The following is a 17,895-nucleotide window of genomic DNA, read 5'->3' as shown; positions in this document are numbered from 1 at the left end:
TGTAGGCATGTGGTTGAAACCATTGGATCAATGTTGGTCGAATGTTGTATGTATCATACTTGTCAACCCCTTATCAGTGCCCTACCTTATTACAGACCAATTCAGACCTTATTGGTCACCCCGTGCCCTTATAAATCTCAACATTCATTCTACAAAGTCCCATCAAAAGGGAAAAACACAAACAAACAGACAAAAAAATATGTTGCCCGTATTGGAACAGCTGTACGCCGTATGGACCTGAAAACTCAATTTCCCCGTACAAGAATATGGGTAAGCCGTATCGGTTGGCTGTGTCGGGATGGGGACGGGTTTTAACGACACATTTATATATTCACGTGATCTAACCCAAAAAAAAAACCTCTATTACAATGCGTTGATCTTCTTGGTTCTTTGGTAAAGTCACGTAGAAGGGAAATAATAAAATAATAAAAATAAAACATAATAAAATACAATTCTCACGACGTTTCGGCCACAACACAAGTAGCCTTCCTCAGGTGAAGAAACAGAACTGTCGGAAAAAAACAGTGCTCCAAAGAACACTACTAAGCTACACTACACTATATAAAGTAACTGGGTATACACTACACTATATAGTGTATACCCAATTAATTTATGTTAATAGCTCAGCTTATTGGAGAATATATTGAGTACATTGATTATATTGATGTAGTTTATATTTAGTTCTTTCACATCGGTTTATTGTATGATACTTGGGTAGTTGCAGTTATTTAGTGTCAATATACTAAATGCCTCTGTTGATATGTAAGCTCTGACTTTAACATAGCTACTTCTGTGACCAGTTACATGCTAATCCCTCACACTAACATCATGCTAATTTCCCAGTTACATGCTAATTTCTGACTTTAACATCCTGCTAATCTATCACATTAACACAGCTACTTCAATGCTAAATTCTTCTGTTGATATGTAAACTCCTTTGTTAAGGCGCTCTGCTCCTCCCACCCAGCTTAAAATACGCTGCCAAGCTTAGCAGTGTTCATTGGAGCGGTCTTTCCATCAGTTCTGTTTCTTCACCTGAGGAAGGCTACTTGTGTTGTGGCCGAAACGTCGTGAGAATTGTATTTTATTATGTTTTATTTTTATTTTTTCATTATTCCCCTTCTACGTGACTTTACCGAAAGAACCAAGAAGATGAATCCCTGCAGTCACGAAAGCTTTAAATCGAAAATACAATGCGTTGGTTCATTATTTTTTTACAGAGGTCAAGCAGGTGCCTTCCGTAGCCGAGATCTTTGTCTTTGACCGGGTTGACGATGAATGCGGTGATCAATTCAATGGAAGTGGTACAGTTGGAAGTGATGCTAATTCTGGTTTTGGTAACACCAGCGGCAAGAGACGGTGGTAATGGGACATTAAAAGTTCAGCCCCTCACCAAAGCAAACTTGGCCTACTCTTCCACGCTGGCTTAGGCGCCATGGAAGAGGTGGGAGCACCCACACTTTTCCCCCCACCGCACGCGAGCTGCCGATCGATTAACTACGGCGCATCCAATTCGCATCGCCGCCACGGGCCGCAGCATTTCAACCGGACGGCACCGGCGGCGGACTGAGATAGAACCAGCGACCTCTGGATCGCAAAGTCCGCCATGTGAACGATCATCGCGCCACGGCGGGGGGGGGGGGCGGTAGCAGCGGCGGTGCCGTCCCACCTTCTGGCCCAGCGCCTCCCCGGACACGACGATGACGGTGACGCCGTCGCGCGTGGCCTTGGGGATGTCGGCGGCGCGCAGCTCCTGGTAGGCGGGCTCCACCATCTTGTCACTCGCGCGCAGGTTCACCCACAGCTGCAGGCCGTGCGCTGGCCCCGCGTCGTTCACCGGCATCTCCGAGTGCACGACGCCACGCCCGGCCGTCATCCACTGCGCGGCATCGCACGGCATGGCAGTCACCGACCCGACGAATGAACGCCGGTTAACGGGCACACGGCAACCGGGATCAAATCGGGGTTGTCATTTATTTCGCAGGACAACAGTCGTCACGATAGCAGTTTCCCTGAGCTTCGTGATTGCTTTCTGCTGATTTATTGTGTCGTTTTTTGCACTTTGCCATAATTCCAGTTGGAGTTTTACTTAAAAGTGTATTCAGCTGCAGTGCCCTCAACATAAGCCTGGCATATGTGGTCTAATTATTTCCTATTTACAATCTGTAACGCTTACGACGGACACACTATCCTTTCGAGAATTCTTCATGGAGTAATTAAATTCAATGACTAAAACGACGAGGCGATAAAACACGGTTACCCATGATGCAATCTGTTCGCATCCTACGATGAAAAATTATGCTTAGTTTATGCGAACGTATTTTAACTGTTGAAGGGTTTGTCCATTACTAAATATCTACTGCAGTACAACTGTCTCGTATTCACTGTCCGAGAACGAGGAGCAACTGAGGTCAAAACCGATGAGCACTGGATACCGGGGCATGTCAACCACTTGTGTGTCAGGAAGTTGGGTAATTTCGTTTTTATCGCTGTTCAACGTATTAACTCCAGCCGTCTGTTTTTTGTTTGTCTGTCTGCCCATCTGTCTGTCCATCGGTATATCCATCCGCATGCTAGTTCCAATTGGTCCAGGCTAGTCCCAACAAGTCCCAGATACACTGGGGCGATCATTCCTATTTCTCCAAAGTTTAAGGATTTCTATCGAAGCCCCGGGTCAACTTTCGCTCGGTGGAACGTCGCTAAATCTATGCTTCGCCCCCCGAACGTGGAACTCAGCTTCCCTCGGCTGTACCCACTGTCGGGACTCTTCCTTCAGCCACCCGTGCTGTCGACTCCCTGCCTCTAGTCCAGACTCAATCCCTTCACTGTTCCTCTGCCTACGACTGGCTGCCACTTTCCACAAAGTTAAAAATGTAAATATATCCCGCTGTTTCTGCGCAGCAACTCGTGGAGCGGTCACATTCGAATCCGAAAACAAATTTGAATTCTCTTACTTTCGTACAGTGTCCTACATTTTGAACAGCAAAAACATGTGCATGCATTCATGTATATTCTAAGGGTACAAAAGCTTAATCCAATCCAAAATGAGCCTCTTCGTTGGACGAGACATGGGAGGGCTCAGTCTAGGGAAGACCGGTGGGGTTTTTGCGATCGGGCCTTCAAGGTCGCGCGATGACACCGGGAGAGCGTCGTGCGGGCGTCGAGTCAAAAGAGTCCACGGTTGCAAAACCCGGCCAAGGAAAATGTGGAAGCACTCAAAAGGACGGATAAGAATCGCGTGCTGGAAAAAAAAACGACTGCTGCAAAACATTCGGCGGAAAAAAATGTCAGGACTAAGAAATGGAAGGATGATGGCGGGGCGGGAGCGCAGAGGTACGAGAGTGCGAGTTTTTAGAACTCGCAAATTTACTTGCCGCGCATATTAAGGTAAGTTTATAGCCCACTACCAAATCACTCGGAAAGCGCCCGACCTCCTTCGACCTCGGAAGCTAAGGTGGGTTCAGTCTGGACAGTGCTCGGATGGGTGACCACCGTGTACAAACAAGTTGCTATAGGCGGCTGCGGAGAGGCTGGGCAACGTGGCGGTCGACAGAGGGCAGGTGCAGCAATGTCCATCGTCGTACGGTACACTACTTCTAATCAGCAGCGTCCACGCTCGCCCATTCTCACCAAACCCACACTGACCGGCGTGACCCAGTGTGGTAAAAACAACTCCCAGGACCCGCATGGTGCGGTGAGGCCCTCATCCAGCAGTGGATGGACAAAAGGGCTCTCCAGCGTGGCCATAAACACAGCAAGGCGGCTGTGTGCACAGGGGCTCGGTCTTCGACGACCTTTGGTTTACGCGTAAAACGATTGCGGAACGGACAAACATCTCATTAATCAATAATTATTTTCAAAATATGGCCATTTATCAGCAGGTGTCCCAAGTGCGAGTACACAAGTAATCAGTCAATCCCTTAAAATTGTCATGTAGTTTTGCATCCTTGACTCTAAAGGGTCCCTGACTATAAACATTTGGCGGTCCACGAGCATTGGTTTACGCAAACCTGTCTCTGCTGATGCAACACTGACAGTAAAATCCGGTCCAGAGTTGTTGGCTTGTATAAAACCGATGCTGCCAATAAGATGTACTCCCAAAAGGCCATGTGGCCAGTAGGATTTGTAAACATAAATACTCTATGTTGGAGATACAAATATATTATTTATTTGTAATTCCATTAAAATGTTTTATCCACTCTCCAGGACAGGTCACGTTTCTCAAGGAAGTAACACGCCCCTCACAACTTGCACTTTGGAAAGTGCTTTTTGGATATCGAGTGATAAGTATGTATGAATGTTGAACTTCTTTCGCACCGTACATAGCCAGCCGTGCTAATTGGAGATGCGGGGGAAGGACAACAAACTAAACATAAAAATAAATGAGTTTTCAATCTAGATTTGAAAGTGCATAGCTCCAGTGGCTTCCTAACATCGGAAAGAAGAGCATTCCAGACGGCCGCAAAAGCGCATCTGAAAGCGCGCAATGCAGTGACCGTCTTTGTTCGATAAGTCGACGAGTTATAAGTAGAATGACAATACATTCATATGAGTAATAATGATAATTCCATTTGCTGTCACTGTACAGTGAGGGAAAAAGTATTTGATCCCCTGCTGATTTTGTACGTTTGCCCACTGACAAAGAAATGATCAGTCTATAATTTTAATGGTAGGTTTATTTGAACAGTGAGAGACAGAATAACAACAAAACAATCCAAAATGTTATAAATTGATTTGCATTTTTATGAGGGAAATAAGTATTTGACCCCTCTGCAAAACACGACTTAGTACTTGGTGGCAAAACCCTTGTTGGCAATCACAGAAGTCAGACGTTTCTTGTAGTTGGCCACCAGGTTTGCGCACATCTCAGGAGGGATTTTGTCCCACTCCTCTTTGCAGATCTTCTCCAAGTCATTAAGGTTTCGAGGCTGACGTTTGGCAACTCGAACCTTCAGCTCCCTCCACAGATTTTCTATGGGATTAAGGTCTGGAGACTGGCTAGGCCACTCCAGGACCTTAATGTGCTTCTTCTTGAGCCACTCCTTTGTTGCTTTGGCCATGTGTTTTGGGTCATTGTCATGCTGGAATACCCATCCACGACCCATTTTCAATGCCCTGGCTGAGGGAAGGAGGTTCTCACCCAAGATTTGACGGTACATGGCCCCGTCCATCGTCCCTTTGATGCGGTGAAGTTGTCCTTTCCACTTAGCAGAAAAACACCCCCAAAGCATAATGTTTCCACCTACATTTTTGACGGTGGGGATGGTGTTCTTGGGGTCATAGGCAGCATTCCTCCTCCAAACACGGCGAGTTAAGTTGATGCCAAAGAGCTCCATTTTGGTCTCATCTGACCATAACACTTTCACCCAGTTGTCCTCTGAATCATTCAGATGTTCATTGGCAAACTTCAGACGGGCATGTATATGTGCTTTCTTGAGCAGGGGGACCTTGCGGGCACTGCAGGATTTCAGTCCTTCACGGCGTAGTGTGTCACCAATTGTTTTCTTGGTGACTATGGTCCCAGCTGCCTTGAGATCATTGACAAGATCCTCCCGTGTAGTTCTGGGCTGATCCCTCACCGTTCTCATGATCATTGCAACTCCACGAGGTGAGATCTTGCATGGAGCCCCAGGCCGAGGGAGATTGACAGTTCTTTTGTGTTTCTTCCATTTGCGAATAATCGCATCAACCTTCTCACAAAGCTGCTTGGCAATGGTCTCGTAGCCCATTCCAGCCTTGTGAAGGTCTACAATCTTGTCCCTGACATCCTTGGAGAGCTCTTTGGTCTTGGCCACGGTGGAGAGTTTGGAATCTGATTGATTGATTGCTTCTGTGGACAGGTGTCTTTTATACAGGTAACAAGCTGAGATTAGGAGCACTCCCTTTAAGAGTGTGCTCCTAATCTCAGCTCGTTACCTGTATAAAAGACACCTGGGAGCGAGAAATCTTTCTGATTGAGAGGGGGTCAAATACTTATTTCCCTCATTAAAATGCAAATCAATTTATAAAAATTTTGACATGCGTTTTTCTGGATTTTTTTGTTGTTATTCTGTCTCTCACTGTCTAAATAAACCTACCATTAAAATTATAGACTGATAATTTCTTTGTCAGTGGGCAAACGTACAAAATCAGCAGGGGATCAAATACTTTTTCCCTCACTGTACGTGACTTCAAATTCTTTCTGATCACCCCGAACTTAGTCAGTCCCAATGCGTCCCAGTCATTCCAATTAAGAAATATAACCTTTAATCTGGAGGCCCTTATGATCTGTGACCTGTGGGCCACCACTCCCCCACCCCCCCCCCCACTTCGTAACCACGAGCGCCCACCAGCCCCTGAGCGACCTCTGACCTGCAGATCACCGGCGTGCAGCGTGCCCTTGCGGCCGCAGAAATCTTCGTGGGTAAAGGCACCACTGAGCAGGTACGTCACCTGAGAGGCAAAGGGGGAGCGAGGTCAGAACAGAAGGCAGCGATAATGTTGCGACCGAAGAAAAAGACGGCGTGGTTGGCTACGCGCGGTGCGAAAGAAGTTTCAACGCAACAATTTTTGTTTACAAAAAAATTATTCGACGGTTCCATCGCCCACAAAAGGGGAAATTGGCCAATGACATGTGACGTGATGTGTTTTGGGAGCACGGGGATGTGATCAGTGTTGCCACCTCTGAGTTGCACAAAAACCTGGGACACATCTTGGGGAGAAGATCTCATCATTCCGGAAGAGGGGAGAACTACATGTGAACGTGGCCGAGACTTTTTAACGTCATGGGTAGACAACTACTGCCGCCCCCTCAACAAACAGATGATGATCCAGGGAAAACCAGCACAGGCGGCAACTGTAGATATGCTGTCTTTCGAGGTCATCGATGAAACCGACGGATCATCGTCGCACCGTCTCGAAGCCGCGGTGCGGGTGATCGGGAAACCCGGCCGCCGATCCTGGCGTCGTTCGGAACTCGTCCATCATCAGGAATGGGTCCAGGTTGCGCAGCTGACAAAGGGGGCGGGAGGGGGGGTCGTGGAGGCAGTACGTGGAGGAGGGGCAAATACGGAAGCAGAAACGTGAAGCAACGCCGGCGGGCCTGTGAGGATCCGCGCGAACGATTCAGTCACCCACACCCCCGATTGGCATGGTCGGCTACATACGGTGCAAAAAAAGTTCAACATACCGATTGTTACATACATACGTACTATGCCAACATATGTGTTACATACAGGGCCGGATTAAGATTTTGTAGGCCCCTGAGCGACAGGTACTGTGAGCCCCCCCCCCCCCCCCCCAGTAATATTTTTAAAAGGGAAACAAAGTTAAAGGAAAATACAATTAATTTTTTACAAGGCGAATAACAAATAAAATTCAGCATTCACAAATGAAATAACCTGGCAGAGGCTCCTGGGCTGCAGCCCCTAAAGCCCCGTGCCTTCATCCGGCCCTGCTTACATAAGTTGGCACAGTTGGGGGCACAGCTGGTGCATCTGCCAGTGATCTCAGTCAGTCAACTCATGGCACCACCTGGGTCTGCCCCGTGACCTCCTGTCAGTGAGCCTTCGACACTTTACGTGGCCTCAAAGTGCACCTGGCCTGGCACAGGCGCTGTGGTGACGTCAACACCACTTAGTGGCGAATGGCGGCGGCGGTTGTTGTTGTGTGAATCTATGATGTCAATGAGCAAATGCGAGCATGTGTACCACTGCACAGGAATGTGTGTGCGTCCGTGCATGTGCTTGTGTGTGTGTGCATTTGCACGATTTAAGTGGGGGTACGACTGCGGAAGGGTGCCTGTGTATGACCGTGCAAGAGTGCGTACGCATACAGCTACATCGGTAATGTGTGCGTGCGTGTGCAGGTGCCCGTGCATCCGTCGTTGTGCGTGTGGGTGTCACTGTGCAGGTGCGTGCGTGCCAACGCCTCCACGCCGACGCGCGTGCACACGCGTGCCTGCCTCTGTGAGCCACGCACGCGTGCGTGTGCGTGCATGTGTGCGTGTGTGTGCATAAGGGCCATGCCAGGTGTCCTTGCTGGTCAACCTTGACATGACCTTCCACGCCACTGCCACAACAGGACGCTGGGGAGCCACCAACCCCTGGTCTCCGCTTACCGGAGGTCCTGGCTACTGGTGGGGGGTAGGGGTGGGGAGGGGAGGTAACGCATCACTCCCCCCACCACACAACCCCCCCGCCCCTCCCCCCCGCCCCAAAACTTCATCTCGCCCCAGATTCCGGAACTGGATTCGGCATGGCTCATCGAGTCACACTATGGCACGCCAGCTGGTGGAAAGATTGAGCTGGCGCTGCGAAGAAGGAAATTCCTTTGACGGATACTGCACCTTGCCGTGGGGGGTGTGTGTGTGTGTGTTTTTTTACGGCTACGTAACTCCCTTCTGTGTATTCCCGCTGGATCCCTGTTGCACACGAGATATTTGTTGTCTCAATAGGCTCTCATCGTAGTTGTCATCGGCCACGACCTATATCCCCCGCTGAATGGAGGCTTTCCCAAGCTGTCACAATCTCTGCCCTGATCTCGTGATGCCCCACAATCTATCTATGTAGCACCCGTACATCGGCTGACTTCATCATCGTTCCATCGCCACAGGAGATGCGGCGATGGAGTGAGGTCCTTCCTTCCTTTAGCTGCCACTCTTTCGTTAGTCTCGACGACTATCGGCCACTTGTCCCTGGGAGCGACGTGTCCTTCTTAAGTCCACTTATCCTGCTTAACAGTCCATGTGGCGTCATCATCATCATTCCACCTGGACAGACACAATTAAGAGCACCATTAAATCTAACCCAAAAACCACTATTATAGATAATATTGGTCGCGAAAGCCTATATGTTAAACTGAGCATAGCATGGGTCTACACATCAAAAATGGTTTGCCCTTTCAAGGTCCTGACCCCTGCCATAAGAATATGTAATTTGCATCACATGGCACAGAGCTGGATATGGAGATGAGTGGTACCTCATGTTCATTGGAACAGAGGACATCTCTGTTATGATAATTGGTTTTTTTACCCTTTTATCTGGCAACAAAACTGACACCTTTTTTACAAGGAGTCATGTTTACATTGACCACAATACCTGCGGTCGGAACGCAAACAAAAAACAACTCTGATCATGTATGCACTGTCCTTGAAATTGATTGGTCCACACCCGAGACAGCTTTCCTTAGAGCCTCGTCTCACATGGTGTTGGACCAGAAGACGCCAAAAGGCGGACAACTCAAAGACAATGCACCATCAGAGTATGAGAGCTCGGGGTAAGCATTTACACCAGAAAGCTGTCTCGGGTGTGGACCAAACAATTTCAAGGACAGTGCCACATACATTATCAGAGTTGTTGTTTTTTGTTTGGGTTCCGACCGCAGGTATTGTGGTCAATGTAAACATGACTCCTTGTAAAAAAGGTGTCAGTTTTGTTGCCAGATAAAAGGGTAAAAAAACAATTATCATATTTTGTTACTGGCAAATGAGGTTTCCAATGGTGACATCTCTGTTACTTGACAGCTTGAATTAAACTGGGTGCCTGATTGTACGTCGGTATTGGTTTGTAACGTTCTATACCGGGATAATATGGGGCAGCCGTCTGAAATCGTCTCAAGATGGCCCGGGCGAGCCTGATATCTCTCACAACTCGAGCTGGTCACAAAAAGTGATTACACATGACCTGACAAATTACCGTACTCGCGTTTCCACGCGAGTCGGGCAGGCCTTTCACAGGAATACTTCCGAGTAAGACTTTCCCAGGAACGCTTGTGAATAAAAGAACAAGATCAATGCCCGGCGGTTAACTGTACAATTAAACATCGGTGCCACCTACGATATTTTTTATTGCAACATTTTTGGTGATACATTTCCAATCGGGCCCAAACGCTTGATGTATGGAACACACAGGCCTGGTCTTTCATTTAAAGTTTGCAGATACTACCCCTTTGCTCTGGTTTATATCTAAGTTTAGGGGAGCAATTTTATACATTTTGGTCGATTTTCTCTAGGCTAAGTTCCCAAAAGGCCACGCGATTTCACGCTAAAGTGTTGTTCACAATGGATCACCTTCATGAGAGCTATTGTTTCCCTCCATTATAGACGGAGGGACGGAGACAATGCGTAAACGCTTTCAACCCGAGTTGAAGGTCGTAAAAACTAAATCTAAAGCTCTATCCGAAAATGAGATGTGAAAACGAGCCAAATATATATATAAATATTTTAACCAACATCGCTGCCCCGAATCGCGACAATCATCAAATCCCTGGGGGAGATTCAATCGTTACACCCCAGCAATTCTAGAAAATTTGTTCAACGATTAAAAAATAATACGAACCGCTTGAAAACTCAAGAAAGCTCAAATTACCGAACTCAATTAACGAATTGCCGAGCGCCTGCCACCGTGCGAGCTGTGACGGCAGGTGGGGCCTTTGTGTTGTGTGTGGCCCCTTTGATAGAAACTAAATTAAATTAAATAACACTCCGGCCCTCGGAATAAACCACGAGCACAAAACGCCGCCGTGCAGAAATTCCATGAGCAATTGAACTGGCGGGCAGTCAGAACTGGGGGGTGGGGGGGGGGTTTGTCGGCTAGGTAGGAGGAGAGGAAAAAAATGAACCGTGCAAAAACATCTTCTCTTGAAGAACAAAAAACAGCCCGAGCCTTTCTAAACCGGTGTGTTTCGTACGTGTAGGAGTACTTGCGGCCGTGGTGGTAGCGCCGAGCACGCGCACGGCTTGCAAAGCGACGGTTGCCGGCTCTATTCCATCTCGCGGCCGCGCCCGATTACATAATTTGTGCAACTTTCTAAAATACCCCCTCCACCTCTAGCCACCCAGCGGTATGAATAAATGGGTACGTCGATCGGCAGGTCGTGTGTGGTGGGGTGAAACGTGGGTAATTCGACCTCTTCCGCGACGTCCGGTTGGCTTGGAAGAGTAGGCCAAAATGCCCTCTCCAGCGAGGCTCTCCAGAGCCCTCTCACAGTGCGGAGAGGGCCCTTCCGCCAACAGTGGCATAAGACGGTCATTATACCTCCAACTTTTTCAGGGAGTACGAGACTCCCTGTGAGTTTGAGAGGGGCACTGCGCTGCATTCCATACCGTCCGCAGTAAGATTCCTGGTTGGGATGTGCACCAACAGCGGCAAGTGCTTTCTGACAAGGCCCTTTGGTCAACTCGGACGTTAAACAAGGCCTTCGGTGAAATATGGATTATTCATTCAATAAGTCAATAGTTTTGATACACGTGGGATACTAAATGCATCGTCACAATCCCAGCACGGATGAAAGTGCCTGTTGGTTTGAGCATGTCTAAAGACTCCGTGGTATTTTACGAGCATTTATCCCTTGTAATAAGGAAAGGCGGACCAAATGTTTATTTCAGAATGACAGTCTTAATTGGTTAACATTGTACAAAACCCTAGTAAATGCCACTTCATGATTACACCAGGGATTATTCAAAATCCGGAGCTTTATTTCAGCTGGAGCTGTCTGGGGCTGAGCTCCGTAAAATATTTCCGGGGTCCGGGTAGTTGGGGATTTGGAGGTTGGGGGGATCAGGGGCCCCTCCCGGAAAATATTCCTTGAGAAATTAGGCCCTGGACCACATCCTTTAAAGTGTCCTGTACGTACGTCCGGAATTGTGGAACAACTGCCCTCTTGGTGGCATGACACCAGTGGCACAGGTGGAATAAAATACTGAGGTCCGGCCATCAGACACTTGTGAAATGCCGGTCAGGCTATCAGACACCATTCCTAATGTGGAGTTTTTCTCCTGCTTCACGTTGAGAGGGCCCCCACTGGGTAGCGAAAGATTTACAACTCTACTGGCAGAGCGAGCAGTTAAATAAACTTAAGCAGACATTATGCAGTCTCGGCATAGGACTGTTTTAGAGCAAGGCTCTGCTTTGATTTGTTACACGTAAGCCCTCATGACCAATATTATGATGCGTAATTTGTTTCTTTTTTTTGCTGAAAAACCCAATCAATCGGAATGTTTGTCCATGTGACAACTCGATTTGATTGGCTCTGTCGGGTGGTGGAGGGGTATAGTTAAAACAATGACGATATACATACACGGTCTAACCCAAAATAAACCAATTAAGTATCATAGGAATCCATTTGAATGTCATTCGCACCGTTTGCTCGCCAAAACATTTGATATTTGAAAATATATTCAAGGTTATTTCACCGCTTGCTGTATTCCAGTAGAGTCGTACATTTCTTGCTCAACAGTGGGAGCCCTCAAAAGGATGAAACATACAAAATCCATGTTATAAATGGTGTCTGATTGCCTGGCTATAATTTCGGAAATGTCTGACGATCGCTTGACCGGCACTTTGGATGAGGTCTGATTTATAGTTCGACCGGGACTTCGGAAACGATCTGATGATAGCTTTACCGGCATATCAGTAGGGGTCTGATGATAGCTTTACCGGCACTTCGGAAGCGGCTGATGGTAGCATTTTACCGGCACTTCGGAAGGGGTCTGATGATGGCTTTACCTCAGTTGTGAAAGTGTGGAAAAAGAAGAAGCGAGAAAAAAAACCCCGGCTCGTAAAACCGGCACGGCCGTCGTACCCCGTGGCGGCCGATGCCGCGCCGCACGCGAGCCCCCACGCCCTCGTGCTGCTCCACGCTCGCCACGGATTTCACCACGAGGCGCCCCGCCATCGTCGCTCGCGCTCTGCCACCGCAGCGGAGGGAGCGCGGACGTGTGCGGGTTGGCGGTGCGGTGGGAGGTGTAGGTGGGCAGAAACAAGAAACGAGTTATTTGGTCATGCTGCGGGGGTGGTCAGCGGAGCCCAAGCACAAATAACAAAAAATGTCAACACGTTTGTCAATAGCACTGTGGCGTTAACGGGGGGGCGGGGCGGAATATGTAAATATAGTAGGTGATGATTTTTGGGCATGAGAAATGATGGTGGTGGAGGTGGTAGTGATGGAAATTATGGTGTTAATTGGTGGTGCTAATTAGGTTATATAGTTATGATGGTGGTGGTAGAGATGGTGGTGGTGTGGAGATGAGATGGTGGTGGTGATGGTGGTGATACAGATGATGGTGGAGGTGATAGAAATGGTGGTGATAGAGATGATGGTGTTGATAGAGATGATGGTGATCATGGTGATGAATTCCTGATGACAGTGATTTTAATAATAAGGACGGTTATGGTAGTGATGTTGGTGAGATTAATGATAAAGTTGTTGGTGCAGATGACTGTGGTGGCGATTATGAAGTTCACGGTATCAACAGCTATAATTGTGACAATGGTTATGATGAAGGTGATGATGATGTTAATGGTTATGATAATGGTGATTATGATAACGGTGGCAGTGTTTGAAAGTGATAGTCATGGAAATTATGCCAATAACTACACAGACTACGATAACACATTGAGATAATGACTTTATTTAAACAAAAAACAATACAATCATGTATGTTAACAAAGTCTAAGCCTTTTTAGTACCAATAAATAAGTCACGCAAAATAAGCGTTTACTTAACCCTACACATGATCCTGATCCAAATCTTTGGCCCCTAACCCCAAGTTTGCCTCCACATGTAAACAAAACTAAGCCTTAACCTTGGCATACTGTAGTTCCAGTTCTAAATATAGGCACAGTTGTAACCCCCAACACAGCAGCCCTATCTGTACACGTCACGCAACTATATCATCGCGTGCATACAGACACACGTGGATACAGATACATGCACACATAGACATGCTCACAGACGTACACGTACAAACAAGTGTACGCACGTACGCATCATGTGAGTGCACACAAGTCGATTATAATCTCGCACAAATACCCCAAGCAAAAATATCCATCGTGTAGCCTTAATAAAATCTTGGGCCAAGCGCTGTTAGTGTCCACAAGTAGACACTGCATGTAGACATGCGCGCACACACACAAAGTAGTCTAGACGCATGTAAACACGTGGGTTGTCAGTAATCACACAAACACATCTTACTCACACAGTCTCACACATGTACACAATCGCATACAAAGATAAAGATCACCCGTGTAGCCTGCAACAGACTGTTGGGGCAAGTGCTGTTAGCGAGCACCTATGCACATCACACACACACTCAAGTACACACGCGTGCGATAGACAAACACACACCACGCACACAAGTAGACGCACATCGACAAAGACACACGCACACGTGGACAATCTAACTCTCACACACACAGAACATATCCACGTGGACAAACGCGTGTCTAGACACAGGAGTGCATCTCAAGAAGACGAAGATGACCAACCCCGTGTCGGCTTCGTAGACTTTTGGTGGGCAAGTGCTGTAAGCAAGCACCTTTGAAGGTCGGAAGAGCCAGGTACATGTACGGAACATTTTCATAGCTGTCAAGGGGCCGTCCATAAATGACGTCACGCGATTTTTGACGATTTTTGACCCACCCCCCTCGTCACACGGCGTCACAAAAAGTCAGACCCTCCTCAAATATGACGTCACAAAGCTATGCCCCCCACCCCACAAACCATATTTCCATTTTGAAAATAAAACATGCTTCAAAGCGCTTTAAACTATTGTCATTGTAGTGCGTGTTTAATGTGGCGCTGCCCTCTGATGTTGTATGAGAAAACATTTATTAACAAGTATATTTAATTAAGTAGAACGTGTTGTCTATATTTATTGAAAATTGCGCATTTTTATGTGACGTCACATTTCTCACCCCCCCCCCCTCGTCACACATCGTCACAAATGTCTGACCCCCCCCCCAGGTGCGTGACGTCATTTATGGACGGGCCCCCAACCCATTTTCAGCAGACCCATTCAGACCTTATTGGTCAACCCCGTACCCTTTATAAATCTCAACGTCCATCCTACAAAGTCCAATCACAAAGTGAGAAACACAAACAGATAAGGCAAATTATTTATTTGCCCGTACGGAAACGGCTGTGCGCCGTATGGACCTGCAAACTCAATATCCCTGCACAAGAATACTGGTGTGTAAACCCTATGGGTTAACAGCTATGCATTATACACACATACAATCGCACACGAGTACACACACACACATGTATAGTTCACACACTACATGCACTTTACATCGTGTGGCAGTGTGTACACTGCACCCTGTATGTATCAACACCACAATACGTACGAAAAACACTCATAAACAGCAACGGCAGACAGTGGACACCGCACACACGTATGTGTGTGTGATACACAGTCACATGTACACTTCCTACTCACCTGTCTGATCAGGCAGCCGTGGCGGTTGAACCCTCGCTATGCAGACTTGTGTCAGTGTGAGTCTGTGTGTGTGTGTTAGTGCGAGTCTGTGTGTGTCAGTGTATGTCTGTGTCAGTGTGAGTCTGTGTGAGTCTGTCTATGTGTTAGTGCGAGTCTGTGTGTGTCAGTGTATGTCTGTGTCAGTGTGAGTCTGTGTGAGTCTGTCTGTGTGTTAGTGCGAGTCTGTGTGTGTCAGGGTATGTCTGTGTCAGTGCGAGTCTGTGTGTGTCTGTGTGTTAGCATGAGTCTGTATCTGTGTCAGTATGAGTCTGTGTCAGTGGCGTGTTTGTCTGTGTCAGTGTCTCTGTGTCAGTGTCTCTGTATCAGTGTGCCAATGGCGTGTTTGTCTGTGTCAGTGTCTATGTGTCAGTCTCTGTGTCAGTGTGTCAGTGTCTCTGTGTGTCCGTCAGTGTGAGACAGTGGCGTGTCTGTGAGAAATGCCGAGTCACGATTGATCAGTGGTGGTGGTGGTGGGGGAGCGGTGGGGGAACGGTGGCGTTGTGGTCCGCTCGCGTCCCCTGCGGCCACGAACCCGGCGACCCGAGACTTTCTATTCCCGCTCACGGCCACCGGTCCTGGTGGCCTCCCCCTAGGTCGACTCGGCCTCAGATGAGTCACCCGGTGCGATGTGTCGTAAAAAAACATCGCTACCCGGGGGAGACAAAGGCGGCCGGGTGTGGGTGGTGCTGGCCACCCATCCCCCCTCGTGTGCCACAGTGCCGGCCTTTATAGGTGCTACTCGCTAACAGCACTTGCCCCTACAGTCTGTTACAGGCTACACGGGGGATCTTTGTCTTTGTTGTGTGTCTGTAGGTGCTACTCGCTAACAGCACTTGCCCCTACAGTCTGTTACAGGCTACACGGGGGATCTTTGTCTTTGTTGTGTGTCTGTAGGTGCTCGCTAACAGCACTTGCCCCTACAGTCTGTTACAGGCTACACGGGGGATCTTTGTCTTTGTTGTGTGTCTGTAGGTGCTCGCTAACAGCACTTGCCCCTACAGTCTGTTACAGGCTACACGGGGGATCTTTGTCTTTGTTGTGTGTCTGTAGGTGCTCACTAACAGCACTTGCCCCTACAGTCTGTTACAGGCTACACGGGGGATCTTTGTCTTTGTTGTGTGTCTGTAGGTGCTCGCTAACAGCACTTGCCCCTACAGCCTGTTACAGGCTACACGGGGGATCTTTGTCTTTGTTGTGTCTGTAGGTACTCGCTAACAACACTTGCCCCTACAGTCTGTTACAGGCTACACGGGGGATATTTGTCTTTGTTGTGTCTGTAGGTGCTTGCTAACAGCACTTTCCCCTACAGTCTGTTACAGGCTACACGGGGGATCTTTGTCTTTGTTGTGTCTGTAGGTGCTCGCTAACAGCACTTGCCCCTACAGCCTGTTACAGGCTACACGGGGGATCTTTGTCTTTGTTGTGTGTCTGTAGGTGCTCGCTAACAACACTTGCCCCTACAGTCTGTTACAGGCTACACGGGGGATCTTTGTCTTTGTTGTGTGTCTGTAGGTGCTTGCTAACAGCACTTTCCCCTACAGTCTGTTACAGGCTACACGGGGGATCTTTGTCTTTGTTGTGTGTCTGTAGGTGCTCGCTAACAGCACTTGCCCCTACAGCCTGTTACAGGCTGCACGTGGGGGGGTCTTTGTGTCAGTGTGGAATGCTGAGTCACGATTACTCCATGTTGCCCATCATTATTGGAGGGTCAGGCTGGGGTGACTTTCTCGCCCGGACCGCCTTTGTATCCCCTGGCGCCGATGATGTATCGCACACCGCAGCAGTAGCAGCGGCAAGCTACTTACTTATTTAAAGGCCGTGTTGTACGTTGGCCGGTGTAGCGAGATTGGTTAAACTGGGTCGACAGATCAGCTTCGCCAAAGCCAGACCACACCTATAAAACATACTCGTGTACACACACACACACACGTATAACACCCATGTACACAAACGTGTAACACATATACACGTGTACAAACAAAGTATTCTAACCATGTACACAACCACGCACGTGTAACACATACACGTGTACACACAAATATACTAACCACGTACACACCCATACACGTGTGTATGGGTGTGTACACGGCTATTACACGTGTGTGTACACGTGCAATAGCCATGTACACACCCACTCACGTGTACACGCACTTCCGATTAGCACGGTAGTCTACGTACGGTGCGAAAGACGTTCAACACACACGTGTAACACATATACACGTGAGCACACACACGCGTACAGCCGTGTACACCCACACACGTGTACACGCACCTCCGATAAGCGCGGTTGGCTATGTGCGGCGCAAAAGAAGTTCAACCCCGCACTCAGCGTCAGAGCTCGGCAGAGCAGAGGGCAGTGATGACATCCAACGCTGCTGTTGTTGCTGCTGCTGATGTCACCGTTTGTTGGAGTGGGGGTGGTGGTGCTTCGATTTGTGGGGTCATGGCGCCCCCTGGCAGTAGAATCGCCAAAGCTGAATCACTCAAACCAAACTTGCTTCATTCATCCAATGAAACAAATATTCATTACCGCTGAGCTACAATAATAATTATAGATCTTGTTCAGAAACGACCTGGCGAGCACAAATTATAGCTCAACTAAATGGCTTTTTGTTTGTATCACGTGAACATTCGTAGCAGCCAAATACTCTAAATGC

The 17,895-nt window shown here is 48.0% G+C and overlaps 1 protein-coding gene across 3 annotated transcripts in view; it reads right to left on the bottom strand.

The window, feature by feature from the left end:
- The window catches only part of PIR (pirin), a 42,348-nt gene extending 24,685 nt beyond the window's left edge, over positions 1 to 17,663 (bottom strand). Inside the window, exons 1-5 of one of the 3 annotated variants that reach the window (XM_032956636.2) lie at positions 17,511 to 17,663; positions 12,562 to 12,667; positions 6,892 to 6,990; positions 6,352 to 6,432; positions 1,670 to 1,879 (exon numbers count right to left, since the gene is read on the bottom strand). In XM_032956636.2, the coding sequence (XP_032812527.1) occupies positions 1,670 to 1,879; positions 6,352 to 6,432; positions 6,892 to 6,990; positions 12,562 to 12,654 (483 nt within the window). In that variant the 5' untranslated portion in view covers positions 12,655 to 12,667; positions 17,511 to 17,663. The other 2 variants (XM_032956635.2, XM_032956634.2) reach the window with 2 other exon arrangements.
- Positions 17,664 to 17,895: the final 232 nt, after the last annotated feature.

The sequence above is a fragment of the Petromyzon marinus genome, chromosome 18, assembly GCF_048934315.1.
Source record: "Petromyzon marinus isolate PM22_M1 ecotype Great Lakes invasive population chromosome 18, UKy_Petmar_22M1.pri1.0, whole genome shotgun sequence".
NCBI classification, from domain to species: domain Eukaryota; kingdom Metazoa; phylum Chordata; class Hyperoartia; order Petromyzontiformes; family Petromyzontidae; genus Petromyzon; species Petromyzon marinus.
The sequence above is the reverse complement of the archived record's forward strand: the minus strand, read 5'-3'. Positions and strand labels throughout refer to the sequence as shown.